Source organism: Nymphaea colorata, chromosome 5 (assembly GCF_008831285.2).
Source record: "Nymphaea colorata isolate Beijing-Zhang1983 chromosome 5, ASM883128v2, whole genome shotgun sequence".
Taxonomy (NCBI): Eukaryota; Viridiplantae; Streptophyta; class Magnoliopsida; order Nymphaeales; family Nymphaeaceae; genus Nymphaea; species Nymphaea colorata.
Window position 1 is genome coordinate 5,252,302 of NC_045142.1, and position 20,663 is coordinate 5,272,964.

Sequence of the window (20,663 nt, forward strand, 5' to 3'; positions counted from 1 at the left end):
GAACTTGTATGGCTCAAAGCGCTCTTCTCACTGACCTACAAGCATCAATTTCATGCCCTTCTATGCTTTTATGTGACAATAAAACAGCAATTTAGATGACATCTAATCCAATAGTGCACGAACGGACCAAACATATGAAGATTGATTGTCGCATTGTCAGGGATTTGGCCAAAACAGCGATGATATACCTAAATATACTCCTAACATGCAATTGGCAGGCATTTTTACAAGTTTCTTGGGAATGAGCAGTTCATCTTTTTGAAACCCAAACTCGGCAAAAGCAATTTGCACACTCCAGTTTGAGGGGGTAGTGTTAAAGTTTAAGTTTAATTTAAATGAAATTAAACCGCAATTATGCTCTTATGCTCAGTTAGAGCTGGTGTGACCACAAACAATTATTGAGTTGCTTTTCTAACCTTATTTTGTTGTAAGAAGTCTGCTTACAACCATAGGATGAAGGCTGATGCTAGAAGAATTTTTTACGACCCTTGATTTGTAACAATCTTGATTCTTTTTCTTAACCCAAGGACTGTATTCAATATATTCTTGACAATCAATAACACAGGGTGCGAGATTTTGCTCTGCCCTCTACTCTCTACGCAGCTCTGTGTTCTCTATTGCTTTGGTTTCACCTGTTTCTCACACCCATCATAGCATTTGTTCTCTATGTTACATATTACAATCAAAATCTTGCAATAGACAGGTCACTATTTAAGAATTCAGGGGAAATTGACAAGGGAGACCTTCATAAATAGCAGATAAGGCAATCCATAGAGACATAGAATGTACTTAGTAAGAATCTCAAAAATTGATACTAACATGTAAAGGATAAACCAGTTACCTTGGAAAACAAGGAGGTGCAAAGGAAGGTGGCCAAAAAAGTAGTTGTCAATAGTCAATATGTAAAATTGCATGATGAACTCAGGTAGCCCGTGCAATCGTAAAACCTTATACAATCTCTAGATACGTTAGGAGCTGTGTATACCTGCATATGCTTCAAAATATCCTCTTCAAGCAGCCATATGTGGACATTGAACTTGGTGTGAAGGGTGTCATATATGATTCAGACAAGGGCCTTCTTGAAAATTTCATCACGCATATAATTGGTGAACTCATGCATGTACTACATATTTTAGCCCCATACAACAAAGTTTCTTATTCATTTCCGAGCAATTCTTTTTACAACAAAAATTTATTCAACTGAAAACAAAGCATTCCCAGAAGCTGATGTCCCATAGATGAGATGGTTTGAATCTTTAGCTTCCTGTCTGATCCACATCGTTATTTCCTGAATATAACAAGTACAAGGTGAGAACCGTGACGTTCCCCCAACACAACCACCAAGATAATAAAACAATGTCACATAAATAGAAATTTGCAGACCTACATATATATTTGTGGCACATGATAGAGCATCAAAATTTGTTTACAAAATACAATGCATGTATTCTCAATCAAACCAATCAATCGATAACCATGGGTAAAAAACCATTCATTTTTCTTTTTAAGTTAGGGGTGATCTTTGATCGAATAGTGTCCCACTAGCTTCCTGTCCTCACCACTTACTCAAGAAATTTTAGACCATACCACATAGGAGTCTAGGACTCATGTAGGACTGGTCCCCAAGGAATATAGATTGGGTGGACCAAAGGGAGACGCCTCGCTCTCCAAAACGTATAACGATGGTCCGGGACCTCTGTACCCTTTACACTCAAAGTAGGTTGAAGAACCATTCACGGTTCTAGTATTCAAAACATTAAGCTATGTAAACAAAGCACACTCATCATAAAAAACTTTAAGAAATTATTGCGCACCCAAACGCTACAAGTGTTTTTCTCAAAAAAAAAAAAGAAATCATGTCACTTTTGTTTCTTTTCTAATAGGGAAATATGGTCAAAAACTTATTTTTATGCTCAAACATCTTTGCACATAAGCAATCTTTTTAAGCAATCGATGAGTTGTTGGGTCTCTACATATATTATGTTCATAAATCATAATTCATTTTCAATAAAAGATATGAAAAAGGATAAATATATTTATCCATTCAGACTTAACTCATTTTTAGAGATGAGCATTAAAAAAGAGTTCATTATTTTACTCAGTTCGAACTTTGAATACGAGTTTAAAAACTATGCCAATTAGAAGAGTTAAATTTTCTGGAGTGCTGTTAAGATGTCAGGAAACAAAGAATCAATTTTCACTGAAAAATCATTTAAAAATAATTTTTAAAATTTTGTTTATTAAATAAGGGTTGAATTGGACAAAAAACCATTATAATTTAACATTTATTTGAAATTTAATATAAAATCAAACATAATTTGTATTCATTGTAAACTTTTCTCTAACAGCGTAAATCTATTAAGAAGAAATGCTGAAAAGCTCAACTACATTTGAGTAATGATGATTTATTAAAAACTCTGGGACCCAACACCATCTCAAAAATTGTTTAATTTACAAGTGTGGAGTTTTATCTCTGTTGTAATGAATTAATAACCAGAAATCCAATAGCAGAGCTTTTTAAGGAGAACATGCACGAAGACGTTATATTTCAATCTCAACAGTTCTCATTAATTTTTGACGTGTAAATTTGGAGAAATAAATTTTCGATCACAGTCTGTCAGAAAACAGAATCTACTTGGATTTGAAAATAAGGTCAACTTCAAGGAATTTTTACCAATAAATTATAAATCCATTTTCCACAAAATTAATGTTGTAGTTTGTTTGGTATATTAAAAGTCCGAGAATATTCTTGTTGGTCATAAATTGCTTCGAAATAAATTTCTATAATTATTAAAGTGTATTGCAAAAATGAGATAACATAATAAGTAAACATAGTGTATGCATCTCTTGAAATTATTTTTAAACAGAATAAAGAGTCTAAGCAATACAGTCAGCTTAGTCACTCTGCAGTATCCATATAAAAACGAAAGAAAATTGAGGAATTGTCCACACCAGCCTATTGTGGCTCCACCACTGCTTGCTCCTGCTTATTGAGGAGCAGTGACAACTGTGGGAATAAAACCATGGTTGTCTGCCTAACAGCCATTACCTACGACCAGTATTCATACCCCTTTAGGTCTAAGTTGCAATAGTTTCTTGTATACTTTTCACTTTCATTCTAAAAGGAATGTATCAATCACTTCTTCGCATAATAGCAGAAGTTCTAGAATACGTTGCTGTAGCTGACTAGGCGCCGATTGCGCAGCAAGCATGAGGTAGTGATGCAGTTACGAGGAGCTTCACTACTCAACCTTGCAAAGTTACACCAAACAATGAAAAATTGATGGAGAAAATATACTAAGCAATCAACTAATGGTGAATCAAGCACCATAACAATGATTGAACAGGGAAAGTGGAACTAGCAAAAGGTTAGGGTTTTCTAAGTCTCAAATGTCTTACTCTTCTACGATAAACAACTGTTACAAGCAAAAGAATAATGAGTGCTGCAATTTTAACAGGATCTGATTTGATTTAGACAAATGTAGTCTTGGATCAGTCCATAATCGACAAATACAGATCTAGACAAATGTGGATTTTGTCTGTGTTTGGAGCCACGCTCGGCCATATAGCATGGCTGACAGATTACTTCTAAATGGCCTCTTTCTAAGAGAATGAGGATCGATCTCACTTCTATACTAAGTGACTGGTGAAGATAATAATAGTCTGAAGGAAATTGAAACATGTTCTTCCAACTCACATGACCATTGCTCATAGGGCAATCTTACTTAGATGAGATTGCATATCGATGACACGGTTCACAAATACTGTCTTTAAGAGGTTTGGGCAGGTTCACATGCATTGGATTCACTTATGAACCTAGCAAATATGCAGCTATCTATGGGTCAAGTGTACGCCCCTAAAGCATAACATAAGTTATTACTTCCAGGGCGTTAGCAATAGAAGGATGAATTAGACAAGGGGTATAAAAGAGTTGATGCTCAGAAAAGTTTTTTAGTAACCAGAAGCATAATTCGTAGAGCTAAAAATGCACCCTTTTTTCATGAGGTGAGTTGGCCTATTTACTAGATGGTGCTGGAAAGCTAATGCAGTTTTCTATTGGCAATCAATTCAAGTAGAGCATGTTAAGGCATATTTAGGAATAAAAAGCTTTACCTACATTAATCTCCATCACAACATCTTGGGATGTTGGATTTGAAGGCATGCTTAGATGACACAACCAACTAGCAACAGAAATAGGATGACTGACTGAAATGATACTCCAATGATGATCGGCTTCATATTTCTTTCACCATTTGGTTGTGGCGGAATTGGGTCATCTTCGATCTTGTTGTTTCCTGTTATACTGAATGACAAAGACAACGAAAGATACTCAAATCATGCTATGAATGAAATACTATAACCCAATTTCAGTTATCGTGTTTTTAGTTTTTAAGAGAGTTGAATGGTCTTCACAAGTACCTAGGCACCCTCTCTCTTTCTACACAAAAATATAATGATGATGCTGGGTTGGCTTCTCCAGAAAAAAAAAAAAAGCAAAAAAAATGGCCCACTTACTTTAGTTTTATCTTTTTATTGCCTTTCAAAGATGCGGGTAAGAGTCCAGCGAAATTATTGTTTGCCAGGTTCCTGCAATTGGTCAATGCAAGTCCTGTCATAATAATGTCCAATTGGATATTAAACTACAGTTGTACATTCACACTATATGTCCGCACTCAGATCAGGAACAGAAGATTCAGCATAGCTCACTGGCTTACGAAGATAACGTAACCCACAAAGATTTCTAAAATTAAGACAAGCAATCTCACCTAATGAAACCTGAGCAAAACTCATTTTACTCACCTCAACCTTGAGGATCAAGTGACAAATTCTCATTTAGTCGTAACTTTAAATTGGCAGCCTTAAGATTATGGAAACATGAAGCCAACAAGCAAATGTCCATTTGTTGGTCTACTTGTAACTCCAAGAAATGATGGCCTCAGTTCCTCTGAAGGCTGTAAACCTCCCTTCATCTGGAGCTGTGCGGATGACACATGCTGCAAGAGTTCTAGGCCTCACTTCCTTTGAAGCTCACTCTTGGTATTGCACCCATTAAACTCTCAAGAGTTCTTTCAGTTTGCCCATCGATACACTTTTATAGAAAAAGTTGAGGCAGAGAAAGAGAGAGAGAGAGAGAGATAGAGAACACATTGCGAGAAAGAAGCCACTCACCCAGGCCAACGATTGCTAACATGCACACAAGTTACAGAATAGATATTTAGAGATACTACTTGAGATGTAACATCCAGTATAAATTGTTTTAAGTAGCTTTACTTCAAGATGGAATCTTGTTCCTAAAAACTGTACTCAATAAGGTTTGTGCTTAATTAAAAAACTAGGACTTCTCTAAGGTGGAGCAAGCGCGAAGAGAGACGAAGCAGCTTCTAATCATGAGAACAACCACAGTGGGAGACAGTGTTTCATATGGGCTCCAGACACAACTTTGGGGGCCCTTTCATTGGCCACGGTCCAAATTTGGCAGGTTCAACTAAACGAGAAGAAAGAAAGCAGGATAGCTTTGAACAAGCAATCAAGAATTGAAGACTTATTAAAAACTCTATAGACTTGAATTGAAGAAAGTAAACTTTAAGTTTCACGTCATGAACTGGCTTTCAGAATTTATTGAAGCTTTTTCATGTGACTAAACTCACAACTCTTTCAAGGAAGGAAATGTCCCTAAGAAGTTTGGAATTTGTCCATTCAAGCTGTTGTTACTCAAGTCACTGCAAAATCAGAGTAGAGGTTCAGTGAAACTTTATATAATTATTCAAGTGGAAATTAAGCCAAGCATGACCATGTTTTTCTCACATTATCTCTAGTGCAGTCAGGCTGCTGAAGTCCAGAAGGGTGCCCTTCAAGCCCGATCCACTAAGATGCCTAAAAGGCAAAGGAAAATTGAAAGAATATTAATCATGCATTTGGGTTATAAGAAAAAAAAAACATTCGTATCATCGAATTCAAGTTTTTGGCCAATATACTTCATCCAAGTTTCAACTCGGGGGCGGAATGTAGGTAACAATTGAAGGACTCAGATCCACGGTTATGTACCGCATGCTACTTACAGTTCAGTAACACGTGGTGGATCATCAGCATTGCAATTGAGCCAATCCCAGGTGAACCCTACGGGAAGGCATGGATCGCCTGCCCACAATTGAAGTTGCTGATATTGCTCCTGTAACACCACCAACGCGCTCACTGCAAACCATTGTCAAAAAAAAAAAAAAACAGCATTATGTTCAAACTTCTAGTGAGAAGAAATGGTATAAAGGATCTTCAGTTAAAATTTCAGAAACTTGGAGAAGTGGTTAATTTTTTTCAATTTCCTTGGAAAAAAAATGTGTAATAAGAAAAAACATTACTTTTTCTTGCTTTTAACAAGAGGCATTAGTCGGTCAAAGCAATAAAATGAACCTATTATGTATGTTCTTTTTCTAAAGGTAGCCACTCAAATAAGGGCTTATATTTATCATATTTGCCCTTTTAATTCCATCCAGAATGCTAACTAAAAGTTTTTAAAAAATGTGAGACTCTTTACTTGATTCAAAGTTAAAAAACAAATGCTTCATCTGAAATGAACAATATTGGAGAGCATAAATTTCACTGTTCAGAAAATTAAGATGGTTTAACCAAGCGCCTCTGTTCAATAGGTCATCAAGGGTGAAGCGTGTACCAGAAAAACCACATAAAGCCTATACTTTAAAATACATATAAAGTACAAGAATTATTGTGTGTTTGTTAAAATACATATAAAATACAATAAATTATGAGTTGTCTAACTAATTTAATGACAACTTGTTACTTATTTTGTTTAACTTGGTATATGACACCTTGTGAACGATAATTAAACAACTCATATATGAAACAACAAGGAATTTCTATATTTGGATCAATATAACTCATATGAACTAGTTGCAAGTTGTCTAATCAACTTGATTAACGATGTATAAAGTGTCATGCGTTTATTTTAATGCGAGAGAAGGAAGAGGGAGAGAGAGAGAGAGAGAGAGAGAGAGAGAGAGAGAGACCATCCTGTGCGTTGGTTCCATTAGCGAGACCTCGCTGAACCTTGAAAACTTCCATTGCGTTGAGGATTGGAGGAAGGGATGCATTCGCTGTGCTGATCAGGGAAATGTTCGATCCAGTTGTCATGTAATAACTGTGACTGTAGAACTCCGTCATAACCGACCCATAAGGAGGGACTATAGGATCATTTTTATTCCCGTCGCCATTAACAAGGAAAATGAAGGACCTGCTCTTCTTTCGAGAAGCGGCCCATAATACTTCCGAGAAATAGAACTTCAAGTAATAGGTAGCATCCTCCGAAAATATTCCCGAAGTTGGCACTGTCAGAGTCGTTGCCTTACTCGAAGCTGGTGTTATGGCGTGGACCAATGCCTTTCCCGGAATATCCGTGAAGTTTTGGATGAAGCTCATGTTATCTCTCGCCACAGTAACCACGCCTTCGATCTTACCACTTGAATGCCACCAACGATCATAAGGATCATCCGGGTACCTGCAGCCAATGCAAGAACTGAAAGTTAAAGAACTATTTTTTCAACTCGTTTTTGTCTCACGTACTCTTTGACCCATATATCTACTTTCTTTTCTTTTCAATTTTTCTTTTTCAATTTTTCTTTTCACAACCATCTTTTCTACCTTAAAATCGGTCAATCTCATTGAAGGAAATGAATTGAAAATAAGGATGTTTGGATTTAGAGAGCTATGATTGTAGTGTCCATAGTGTCAACTTTCCCTATTGGTTAATGGGAGTGAGGGACATTGGGTTTTTCTAAAGAGATCACCCCCTTTCTCCAGAGAGAAAGGGAGTTGGTGGGTGCAACAGATAAGCACTCATAAATAAAAAGAGACGAGGGAAGCTGGGGTGTTTTTGGGTAATTTTCAGAAAGAAAAATCCTTTTATATTTTAACTCTTTCACTACCTTTTTCTATCCTTATAGGGGTTCCCCTTTTTAGTGACCGGGGTATTCTGGTCATTATAACCAGCTTTGCTTTCTTCATACCTTTTTATTGTGATGGGATGTTTACTATAAATGAGCATCATCAAACTGTTTAGTCTATTTTCTATGCAAATGATGTTCTAATTATGTTTGTTAATGAGCCAAGATAAAGCTCTCTCATATCTAAAGACAATATATCATCTAGATGTTTGAAAGAGATGCTGGAATTGTGACAAAATCTGAAAAATGCTTTATAATTGGATTAATATAAATCCGAATCAGCTCAGCAAGGTAGGCATATTGGACATATATCTTTAAGTATCCGTGGCTGACTTTGCTGGCAAATGATATGATCGATGAATTCACGTTCTAGGTGATTTCCAGAAATACGATTTCATTTAATGACTGGCTATATTATTTGTGTGTTTGTGTATATATGTGTGTGTGTAGCACGATTAATTCAACTTCCACCATGAATAATAGCATCTATTTGTCTCTTTCACTTGAATGCTTGTTGTGTAATAGGCATTTAAAGATTAAACAAGTAGACTTAAAAGTAGATGAAGTTATAATTGGTAGAAGCCAAACCCAATAATGTATACATCTATATGTGTGTGAGTGTGTGAGTGTGTGTGTAGCTTGGTGTCATGGCTGAGTGGGGTTTTGGTTTTTCATGAAACAAGAAGTTGACCAAATGTTATATATGACAAAAAATAACTGGTGCTAGACTTGGTGGTTAATGCTGCAGATAGCTTGTACTTTTTCATGCTATACTGTTTCATGCAGTTCTCTCGGGTAAGATCGTAAGATCAAATGAAAACTTAAACAACCCTCAGGATGTTGCCGCTCAAACCCACTTCTTTCTCTCTCTTAACTATATATATAGTTTTACCTTGACGCGATTTTGAGTTTGTGACTTGTATAAAGAAACAAAGCACAATATGTTAGGATGGATAATATTATAATCTGTCATTTGTACCATAAAATAATTTCTCATGGCCGATGCAAAGGCTGCTGGGAGGTAGCGCTCCCGACGACTTTTATTAAGAATGATTAAAGCACATTTTATAACACAGACTATATGAAATGATGAATTTATTAATTACAATAAAACTAATACTTATAACATGAAGGATAAAACAGAATTTTGTTCTAATTGCAATATTAATAAACAGTACTTAAATTTGTCCTTTCAAAAACGGGTTTGAGAATTGAATCTGTGTAGATGTCAATTCAATAACCAGCTGATTCGGCGATTTAACTGAATTGGCAGTGAATAATGTTAATAAATGAATGAAAAAATAACTGATATTAAAGGCTCAAATTTTAAAAAAAAATGTTCAAACACTACACTTTAGGGTCGGCTACCAATTATCGAATCAGTCGAACTGATGGGATCCAAATCGGCCCATTCATGGCCCATTCATGGTGATTATTTCTCATCTTCAGATCCTTAAAATACTCCAAAGCCTTAAATACTACGGTCGGAAAATTAAAAAATATGATTTTTTAGTTTTTAAGTCGGAGTTCCGTGCAAATAGCCTCAAACCCGCTCCTCACAGTTTATGTAGCTTTTGTTCTTACCTCACCCAGTCCTTCGCTCCGAAGGCATTCCTGGTCATCCTCAGAAGAACGTCTTCTTTGTCGTTCGTTTTGTACATGCTCGGCTCAAATTCCCTGATTTCAAGAGTGGAGATGAAGGGTATGTGGTCGGGCGATGTGCGAGCAACACAGACGCTGATCTTGTCTCGCTTGGGTCCATATATTACTTCAAAATATTGGCCCTCACTGGATGAAGTGTTCACAGTCAGCCAAGTGTTGCCATCGAATTGAAGATCGAAGGAAGGTGGCGATGACTTCCCGTCGTAGTTGCCGTAGAAGAAGGATGCCCGAACCATGTGTTTCTTGCCCGTGGCTACCCCTGCTATCACATAGCAGCTCTTCTTCTGGGAGGGAAAGTAGCGGAGGCTGTTGACCTCTTGGTTGTATATTCTTAAATTCTGGACTTGGGCAGCCTTCCCTGTCTTAATGTAACCATCGTCGCCCACCCATTTGATGCCTGACCGGTCGGTGTGCTCGCCAGTTCCTCCACAGTCAATACTTAAGAACACTGGGAAGGAAACAAAGGAAAATATCACCGGTTACGATGCATGCATGAAGGGCGTCCCTCCCATGGGGATGGCTCTATAGTTTCTCTAAATCAAATCCTTCCCTTGTATGAAAGCTATTAATCTCCAAAGATATGCCACTTTTCAAAAACACTAATTTCAGATATGTAGGAGAAGGAAACCAATAACTGACATGTGTAAACTGAGCTCCCAATAGAAAAGTGTGCACGATGTCATTGCAGGAGGGGAACTAGAAGCACTAATTATGTGCACTCTACGTGTGGGCATGTGTATTTCTTGCTTGGAAAATAAAGAAAACAGGCCCGAAGGGAGACAATGAAAACTCTCACGCTGATCCGCAAAGCAGGAGCAAATTTGGATTGCAGTGCACAAAGCAAAGAGCCGCAGGGATCTTGCCATCCTGAATGAATTCTCCATCGGTATACAAGATGATGAGGAGACCTACCTTATTTGGAGATTAATTTTGCCAAGAGAGAGTATAAATAAGCCCGCTTTGATGATTTCCGTAGAGGCAAGCTTCTGTGGGCGTGAAATTAATGTTAAACAATATTGTAAAGTCAAAGGTCTTAATATAAATCTGTGACTCCGGATTACTCACAAATATTATAGTCTCCCTCAGTGTCTCTTTTGCTCATATATATATTACATAGAGAGAGAGTGGGGTGGAGGACGGAGTACTTTGTTTATTCATGTAGGGGGAGGACCGAGTACTTTGTTTATTGGGAGTGGGAGGACCGATCAATTTACGGATGTAGGGGGAGGACGGAGTACTTTGTTTATTCATGTATAGGTGAAAGTGTTCAAAATTTTTCGCTCTTGTTTTTTGGCTGGATGTCAGTGAAGATATCCTCTTTGTTAATCTTTTTCTAGGTAACGTCACAAATGGTTTGGTGATCAGTGACATTTCTCTGAAAGATTGGTACAAGATCCTCACATTGCTGGTTCTCCAATGACATCACAAAAGGTTCTGTATCTGTTCCCACACTCTTCTTCAAATTTCACTAATTTAGTTATCAATGTCCCGACGTTTCTTGTCAGTAAAATTTGTTTTTTGATTGAATACTCGACCTTCATTTCCCATGTTGGATTTCGCATTATTGTGCTTTTAGTGACGTGAGGATGTTGCATGCCTGCATCACTGAAACTTTTAAGAAGCTAGTTATATGCGGAGACACAGAAATAAAAATGAGCAAAATACCTTTATTAAAATAATAAACGTAAATTTTTAAAAAGGAAAGGTAGACTTGTAAAAAAGTGAAAATGTCTAAAATGCCTACTCCTTTATAAAAAAAAAAATTCATAAATGCCGCCATCCCCTTCGATGTACATTTGTTGCGTGCACGCAACTCAATCCCAATCTTTTGCCCCTTCTTTAAAAGCGGATGCCCTCTCCTCCCATCCTTACTCTCTCCTCTTCCTCACCTAATATTTTTGGTGCAACCCTGCTGGCTCATGGCTTCTCAACATGTTATTACTCAAAGAACAAAGAATGAAAGAATTACAGGAGCCTTACCTAATATTCTTCACTCTTCTGATTGGATAGCTCACACAAGTATGCCTACTCTCTCTCTCTCTCCCCTTGTGTGTTTCATATGGATATTATTTTATGTTTTTCTTATTCCTTTCAAATTATCCTGCAAAAATGATGAAGCTAGATGCCACAACTTTAAATGCTCCCATTTATTGCGAGTTCAACCCTTTAGTTTCCTCTCAACGTTTTTCTTTTTTTTGTTTTTTATTTGTGCTATTCTTGTTAAAATTCATTTTTTTCATTTTTTTTGTTGGTATATTTTTTCTTGCCTAAGCTGCCAGTTGAGCAGCTGAAAACGCAGACCCCCCTTTGTAAAGAATGGCTCTGCAAGTTCCCTTTTCTTAATAGTAAACTTGTTAATATTTTAGATTCATGTAAATTAGACTATTCTGCAAATAGAGACACACAAAATATTATATACGAGGACGCCATAAGTCAACATTATTAACATGCTCTCAATTAGAGATGGTTTCAGAAGAAGTAATCGACTTCTTATTTATTTTGACCGATTCAGCAGTTAGTTGCCATATATTTGTCCAAGAATTGATAAGGATGAGATGAGCTAGCTCTCGTGGTTTCACCACATGGTGGGTTGCCATCTTGATCATGAAGAATGACGTCATGATTGAGGAGTTCAGTTTGGATTTCCATAGATGTCCTTCAGGGCGGATGAGACCAAGAATCAACTTACGCTGATAAGCAGGCCAATGAATCACACTGAAGGCCTGAAGAGCCTTACCGTTGCCCGTAGCAGAGAGCAGCGTGTTGTCCAAGTTACCAGCCGTTTAGGCCAAGAGGCACTATTTCAAAACTATATATGTGTGTGAAAACCCAAAAAATGTAGAGCTGGCATTGGAAACTGAAAATGCTCTTGAAAAGATAAAATGAGAATTATGAAAATATTTGTACCAAAAGAATTATGAAAATATTAAAAGACTAAAATGTACATAGCTTTAAAAAAATTTATAAAATGCCACTGCCTCTTCGGTTTTTTTTTTTTTTTCCTTGCCCCAAACCAATCCATATGTGACTCTATGTTAGCCAACAATTCCTGCATGCAAAGGCCTCACTGATGCTCCCTACTGCCCACGCCATTGTAGCTGCTGACACAAGCAGGGTACCTTCCAACTCAAAGTTCACTACACAGGAAAAAAAAATTATTGACGTAAAAGGACGTCACCAACTTGTAGGTCAGTAAAATAGTGTCACTGATGATTTTACTGATGTTTTAAAAAACGTTAGTAAAATCGACATTTACTGATGCAAGAGACGAAGTGCCACCAAAAATAGGTTTTGGCATTTTACTGTCCTTTTTACTGACGTGAAATTAACGTCACCAAAATTTTGATACCTTTTACGTAGTGTTCCCTTGACTCCTGTTCAAGAAGACAGCTTACGTCCATGAGACAAACCCCCTAGCCACTGCTCATGCTCGATGCAAGCCTCATTGCATTCCTGCAGTAGATAAATGAACTTACCCAAGCGCCCTTAAGTCTTTTGCTGTTGTTTTGCTCTTAAAGGGAAGGGAAGTAAGAGGAGGGTGTCACCCAAGCGCCCCTAAGTCTTTTGAATCAGTCATTATCTTATCTCATTTTGATCAGAATGGAAGAAGGCAGCGATCCTGTTTTTGACCGGGTATTGGGCAAAGATCTTTTTTCTTTTTCAAGGTTTATTGTGCAGGCTACTCAAACAGAAAAAAAAAACATTATTTGCAACATTCATGATCCAGGCCTTCAAACACAAGCTGAATTCAGAATTAAAGAGAAAAAAAAATATTATTTTAAAAAATTATTCTTGCAAAAAAGTTCCTAATTTTTCTTCTTCTGTTTTTGTGGCAATCAAACGAGCCCCTACCTGTGGAGAAGTACTCTTCTTTATATTATGAAAAATTGAACTACCTCCTCTGTTTTGGTGAATGATCATGTTTAAAACAGTGGAAGCAACAGCCATGTGTTTGCCCTGCTGGAGATGAGGCTAGGAGGAGCTTCCGAGGTGTAGGAATATTTCGATCCCCTAGCTCACCAAGAAAGGGCTCATGGGATGCACGTGCAATGTTGTTAAAACTGGTGCAATTAAATTGATCTGAAAATATTCAAAAATTAAATCAAATTCGAACAATTTATGAAACGGAATCAAGTTATATTTATATAGAAATATAAATTAAGATATAAGATCGGCTGGAGGAATAAACCCCAAAGATGTTCCATATACCCCTCTCATCATGCTATACTTTCAGGCATTTATATATCTTTCTATTTATCTTCCGTTGCTTTCAATAGTGGCACTTATATATGTTTCTATTTTGATTTTATGAAATAATTAAATTCCCTTGTCTCAACTTGGCATATTTTTAGGCCCAAAGGCCCCTCTATTCCCTTGCCTCTGGAGTCTTGAGATGTGTCAGTTCCAGTGATGGCAGCGGTGCACCCTTCAACTTGCATGTCAAGTTGTCATAGTTGATGGGTCACAAATTAGTTTGGGTTTCAACTCAACACTATGCTCTATTTCATGAACATAAAGTCAAAGATATCATAATTAATTAACAAGCTCTCTAATAAATGAAAATGGAATGACAAGGTAAAGAAGGATAGAGAGGATGATGCGAAAGGGAGGAATGAAAAGGAAGGATTATGCAAAAGTATGTTTAGATGTGAAGTACTGGAAGGGTTGAGAAGCTCTTGCAAGGTCATATTTCCTATCCTTGAAGAAAGTAACCTTAAGGTATCTGGTAAATGGTTGCGTTGAATGGCTGGTCTCTTTTCCCACTTTGGATGGACCAAAGTCAACGTTTTTATAACTTACATTCGTGGCTGGTGGAGGCGCAACAGCTTGGTGTCTGATATGGGTTTTAGAGTGGCTAGCTGGACACCTTAAATGGTATCCCTATTCCGCTAAGCTGATCCTCCTATCGGATTGTAAAGACGAGGTAGTGACAAGTAACATTGTTTTCAATGTGAACTAATCAAGTGGAGGAATTCCTGCAGCCTTCATTGATAAGCATTTGAGTTTTGAGGGTATAAGCAAGCGCCACTTTCTGTAGAAAATACTAGAACCAGTAACTACTAACTAGCATGCATTTTTACTACAACTAATCAAACAAAACACAACACCCTTCATAAAATGCTTAATCATCAGCATTATCTGTACATGTTTTGAACAAATTGATTGTCAAGCAGAAAAGGATCAGCGAATTTATAGATGTTTGGTCCAACTTTTATGATGTTGATGTCAACATGAACTCCTACCTTACAAATATAGTTGTCCTGAGAGATTTGGTCTTGAGGCAGATGTTTCAGTTGAAGACAGTTAATTAGTCATCACATCTGTCCCCGAAGTACCGAATTCTTGGTGATCAATCTCCATCTCCATCTTCATTGCCTGATTCAAATCAATCAGAACATCATGCATGTCTGGCCGCTCAGCGGATCTCCGTGCAGTACATGCTAATGCTATCTCTGCAGCCTTCCACATCGAATATTTATTGTACTGCCCTTTAATTCTTGGGTCGACAATGCTCTCTATATCGCCCTTAACAATCTTCGAAGTTGCCCATTGAACAATACGAGAACACTCGTCAGCACTGCCAAATATGGCTGCACGACCACACATAAGCTCAAAAAGAACCACACCAAAGCTATAAATGTCACTCTTTTTGGAGAGAATGTTTGCTTCGTAGTACCTGGAAAACAGAAGCATATGTCAATCTTTTATTTGGAATTAATTCAAGGGTAGTCTTAGTGGCGTGTTTGCTATTTTGTGCTTTTGATGTTATTTTGAATTGGTGTCTTTTTCTTTTTACGATACTTTCTTGAATACAATATGATGCATTTTTCTACATGCTTTCTTGAAATTCTTTATACATATATACATACATACAAACATACATACATACATATATATATATATATATATATATATATATATATATATATATATATTGTTGAACAATTATATGTAGACGTATGAAAGGCGAATAGCTGACCTATCCGACAATGGAACATCCGCATATGATTATTTGAAAGTAATGAATTACACTTGCAGGATGGTTATCTATGGCGGTAAAATGAAGTGCATCCTAGAGCTTTCATAGTATGAAGATAAACTGCGAAGTGACTTATATCTTCTATTGAAAAACCAGTGGTCAATTCTTTAGCAGAATTTAGTTATCGATTGAGCATGCGACCACGTCAGAAATTAAGCATACCTAGCAACTTACTTTTCCTAGTCCCATAAAGTATATACCTTTCCCTATAAATTTGGCATCGGTTTTCATATTTTAGCTCGTTTTTTACAGAACCAACTTATACACGCAGGGTTGGCTGGGGTCCTGGGCCAAGTGCCTGAAGCCAACAATTCACATTGGCTTTCGCTACAGTATGTATTGAGTGAATTAGATCTTGACATGTCATGGGCAATAAAAGTATGTGAATATTTAGCAAATCAGATGTAATAATTTAATTAAAAAGCCATACTCAGGATCAATATATCCAGGAGTGCCAGCAGCAATTGTTGATGTTTGAGTCATATCAACAGCCCTAGAAATTCCAAAGTCTGCTAATCTGGCATGTAATTGTTCATCCAGAAGGATGTTTCGGCTTTTTATGTCTCTATGGATGATGGCTGGCTCACAATATGAGTGTAGATATTCCAAACCTACATTGTAAGCTCAATCTGTCGACATTGACAAATGGATGATAACGATGACCAAGCTACAGAAACCAAATGAACAGTGGTTTGCATACCTGTTGCAACATCCAAAGCCATTTTCAGCCGCCTTATCCATGTTAAAGGTTCTGTTATGGTTTTCTTGCCTACAAGAAACAATATCTTAGCATTCAGTTTCCTGGTTTATTACTGTCACTTTAAAATTTCATGAAACAGTCACTGCCGTAGTATCATCAATATTGCCATAGGTTTAAAAGTAACGTAATCTTAAAATTTTGGAAAATTGACAGTTTTAAGTGTGTGTGTGTGTGTGTGTGTGTGTGTGTGTGTGTGTGTGTATATATATATATATATATATATATAAGAGAGAGAGAGAGAGAGAGAGAGAAACATTATTTTGCTTACCCATGCATTTTCTTTAGGCAATTGTTATCCCAAGTGGTGTAGTTACTTGGCCTGTTCCAGCATGACGAACAGGGGGTGATAAGAAAATAGCCTGAAAACTCTTCATTTTAGTTCACCATTTGTTGTGCTGGTCGAAGTGGTGCGCTAAGGAGATTTGAGCAGAAATCCACCTAAGGGATAGATCAAGTCTGTGTTCTTTTTATAATTTTATAGCTTTCTAACTTCCTTGATGCCACTTATTGGACATATTTTTTACTTTTTCAGTATTTTCTATTTCATCAAAAACTTCAATTTCTACTTTAGTGATTAAAGTGTTCTTTCGTTTTTATTTTAATTTTTCAACTTCATTGGCTGAGTTTCATGGCTAACCATCGAACTCATGGAAAGTCTCTTGTGTGTTCATTACAAGAATAATGTGCATGTGGATTTTTTCTTGCTTATTAGCATCGAGGAAGAGGGTGAGCTTAAGTTGTCTAGATATAGAAGACAAGAACCAAATCAATTATCAACATACAACCGTTTAGTTAATGTGTTCCCCCAATGCTTAGTTTGAGGTCTCCTAATGGCTGAGAATGGTTCTCGTTCTAATATCTCTCATAGTTTATTTTGATTTTTTTGGCCTCTTGGCAAGAGTGTAGCACACGATTACATGAAAACTAATGTTCACCCGCTATCATAAATAAACTAGGTCAAAGAATGAGTATCGGGAAAATACAAAAACACTACTACATAAAATGGGAAGTAATAATCTATTTGGATGATAATTTCTTCACACGCTGTAATCGCCCCTTTAAATAAGACATAGAAAATGAAAATATTTTAAAAAATAGAACAAAAAGAAAGTCCATCAAGACAACAACTTCTATAATTTAGCTAGGTCTAGAAGTGAGAAACTTTTCAAATGCTGGTGCTACTAATTGATTTTTCAATCAATTTTTTTCGCATTATGAGCATGACAATGATCATGAATTTAGAGTAGGACCTTGTACAATGAGATGCCATGAAACATAAAGTGTTGTAGACAAATTCCTTTACAGCCTTGGAAAGTAGTTATCTAGCGGCTATGCATGTTGCTCGACATATTTTATGCCACTCATGTGACGACATGACTTGCTTTCACTTTTATGATTTATTTGTTGTATATAATTCTAAATTCATCCTAAACAGTAAAAAACGAAATTTTGCTGGGTGGTTACCTGATAAGAGGTCTCTCAAGGTTCCATTTTGCATGTACTGGTAGAGGATAACCATATTATTGTCCTCTTCACAAAATCCAATAAATGAAATAAGGTTTCTATGGTGCACTGTCATCAACAATTTGACCTGAAATATTGCACATGAGAAAACTTGAGATCCTTCATTTATTAATAGAAAAGAAACAAGCATAAATTATTAAATGACAAAAGATATTTGTATTCGAACCTCTGCAACAAACTGTTTAGATCCTTGTTGCTGCAAATTTTTCAATACCTTGGCTGCAACTTCATTGCCATTATCAAGGCGGCCATAATAAACAGAGCCAGATCCTCCCTCACCAATAAGGATTCCAAAGTTACATGTGATCTTCACAATCTCTTCATATGTGAATACATGGCTTGGCCCTGACTGAATACAACGAGCCTGTTGCTTTCCAAGATTCACTACAATTTTATATAACAATTCCTTAACTGATCAAGCTTGCACTTTCCATCTTCATGGTGAGTGTGAAAAATGTTTTTTGAGCCATTTTTTTAACAATTTTCATGGCAATATCCAATTTCATAGATAAGTATAATGCAAAAATTGATTTTGAAAGCGAATTAGTTGGGATAAATTCACTTCCTTTTTATTATTTTTGTTAGTTTGAATATGTGTTAGTTTTTGCTTGTCAAACAAGTTGATGGGAAACCCAACTCCTACCCTTGTAAAAAAAAATGGGACTGTAGAACACCTTGAATGTGCCTACCTAACCCTAGAAGGCATTGCTCGAGTTTCTATAAAGAGGAAGATGCTTGTGGGAATAAAACCATGGCTATTTGTCTGATAACCATTACCTACTCTCCTTATGCCAATGCCTTTAGGATTAAGAGTACAGTAGTTTCACAGATACTTTGTCTTCTTTTACTCTAAAAGGAGTACATCAATCACCTATTCACTTCATATTAGAAGTTGTAGAAAATGTTGTAGTTAACTAAAGCTGATTGTGCTGTAAACATGAGGAGGTGATGCAGTTAAGAAGAGGCTCACTACTCAGCCTTGTAAAGTTGGCACTAAACTATGAAATTGGTGGAGAAAAAAAATATTCTAAGCAATGAAGTAATGGAGACTCAAGCACAACAACAATGATTGTACAAGGAAAAGTGGAATTGATAAATGGTTTGGGTATTGTAAGTCTCGAACGTTTCACTTTTTGTATATGAACAACTGACTATAGACAATAGAACAATAAAATGTGCTGAATTATAAAGTAGTATCTCAAGTCTGGTTATTCATGCATCCACTTATAGTACACTACCTCGATGAGGCTCCAGATTTGCACATGAATGTGTTCATCATTTGCCACAGACAAATACAAATCTAGGCAAATGTGGATATGTTTTTCTTGAGAGGATGTAGAGCATGGCTAACAAATCAATTCTAAATGGCCCCTTTCTATAGGAATGTGGTTCAAGCTCACTTCCTTCCTATGTGATTGGTGAAGACTACATTAGTTTGAAGGCAATTGAAACATGTTCTTCCAACCCACATGACCAGGTAGACCAATGGTATATGAATGAGATTGCATATCAACAACACGAATTGTGCAAACTGCTTTTAAGATGTTTCAATGAGATCCACATGCATTGATTCACATATAGATCTAGCATGCATGCAGCTATGTATGAGTCAATTGTATGCCCCAAAAGCACAACAGCAGTACTACTTCTAGGCAATTAGCAATAGCAGGATGAGTTAGACAAAGGGTACAAAAGAGTTGATGCTCACAAAAGAGTTTTAGCAGCAATAATCATTGTTTGTATAGCTAGAATGCTTTTTCTCATTTTTCATGAGGAAGTGGCTTGGGCTATTTACTAGAGGGAGTAGGAAAATTAATGTAGTTTGATATTGGCAATCAATTCAAAAACAGCCTATTATGGGACATTTATGAATGAATAAAGCTTACCTACATTATTTTCCATCACAAGATGAGGTGATGGCCTGGGATGTGGGAATCGAAGGCATGCATAGAAGACACAACCAACTAGCAATAGAAATAGGATAACTGAGCCAACTGATACTCCAATGATGATCTGCTTCATATTTCTTTCACCATGTGTAGGCAATGGGTTGTCTCTAGTAATGTTGTTTCCATTTATACTGAAAGCATAGATAATTAACGAAACTCAAATCATGCCATCGATGAAATATCATCACCCACTTATAGTTTTTTTTTTTTTTTTAGTTTTTCTTTTCACATAGAGTTTTTAATAGACTTGAGAAGTATCTTGCACCCTATAATTGCCTCTCTCTCTCTCTCTCTCTCTCTCTCTATCCTCCCCCCCCCCCCCACCCCACTCTCACACATATCCTAAAATATTCTCATGATGCTCATGCTGGGTTGACTTCTCCATACAAGCCCACATACTTTAGTTTTATATGTTGATTGCCTTTCAAAGATGCTGGTAGGGATCCATTGAAATTATTGTCTGCCAGGATCCTGCAACCAATCGATGGCAAGACTATCATAACAATGTCCATATGGAGATTAAGCTGCAATTGCATATTCACACTTTATAAGTGCACTCATGTGAGGAACAAAAAATTCAACAGACTACAATTTCAGCATAGCTAATTGGCTTACAAATATAGCATGGCCCATGCAGATTTTCAAAACTATGGTAAGCAATCTCACCAAATGAGGTCAGTTGAAACTCAATTTACCCACCTCAAGCTTCAGGTTCAAGTTACAAGTTCTCTTTTAGCTTTTAAGTTTAAATATGTGGGTTTAGATACTAGTAA

At 36.7% G+C, this 20,663-nt stretch overlaps 2 protein-coding genes across 2 annotated transcripts; both read right to left on the bottom strand.

Moving 5' to 3' along the window:
• Positions 1-1,242: 1,242 nt before the first annotated feature.
• LOC116254418 (probable LRR receptor-like serine/threonine-protein kinase At1g51810) lies at positions 1,243-15,086 on the bottom strand. The gene is made up of 9 exons (XM_050077930.1): positions 14,954-15,086; positions 9,540-10,065; positions 7,023-7,510; positions 6,060-6,192; positions 5,806-5,874; positions 5,649-5,720; positions 4,516-4,587; positions 4,118-4,303; positions 1,243-1,288 (listed from the first exon to the last, which is right to left on the bottom strand). The coding sequence occupies exons 1-8, from the start codon at positions 15,084-15,086 to the stop codon at positions 4,165-4,167; spliced, it is 1,632 nt and encodes a 543-aa protein (XP_049933887.1). The 3' UTR covers positions 1,243-1,288; positions 4,118-4,164.
• LOC116254419 (probable LRR receptor-like serine/threonine-protein kinase At4g20450) lies at positions 14,827-20,426 on the bottom strand. Its single transcript, XM_050077931.1, has 6 exons — positions 20,290-20,426; positions 19,828-20,021; positions 18,108-18,325; positions 17,882-18,008; positions 16,358-16,426; positions 14,827-15,294 (listed from the first exon to the last, which is right to left on the bottom strand). Exons 1-6 carry the CDS (start codon positions 20,424-20,426, stop codon positions 15,134-15,136), a joined length of 906 nt encoding a protein of 301 aa, XP_049933888.1. The 3' UTR covers positions 14,827-15,133.
• Positions 20,427-20,663: the final 237 nt, after the last annotated feature.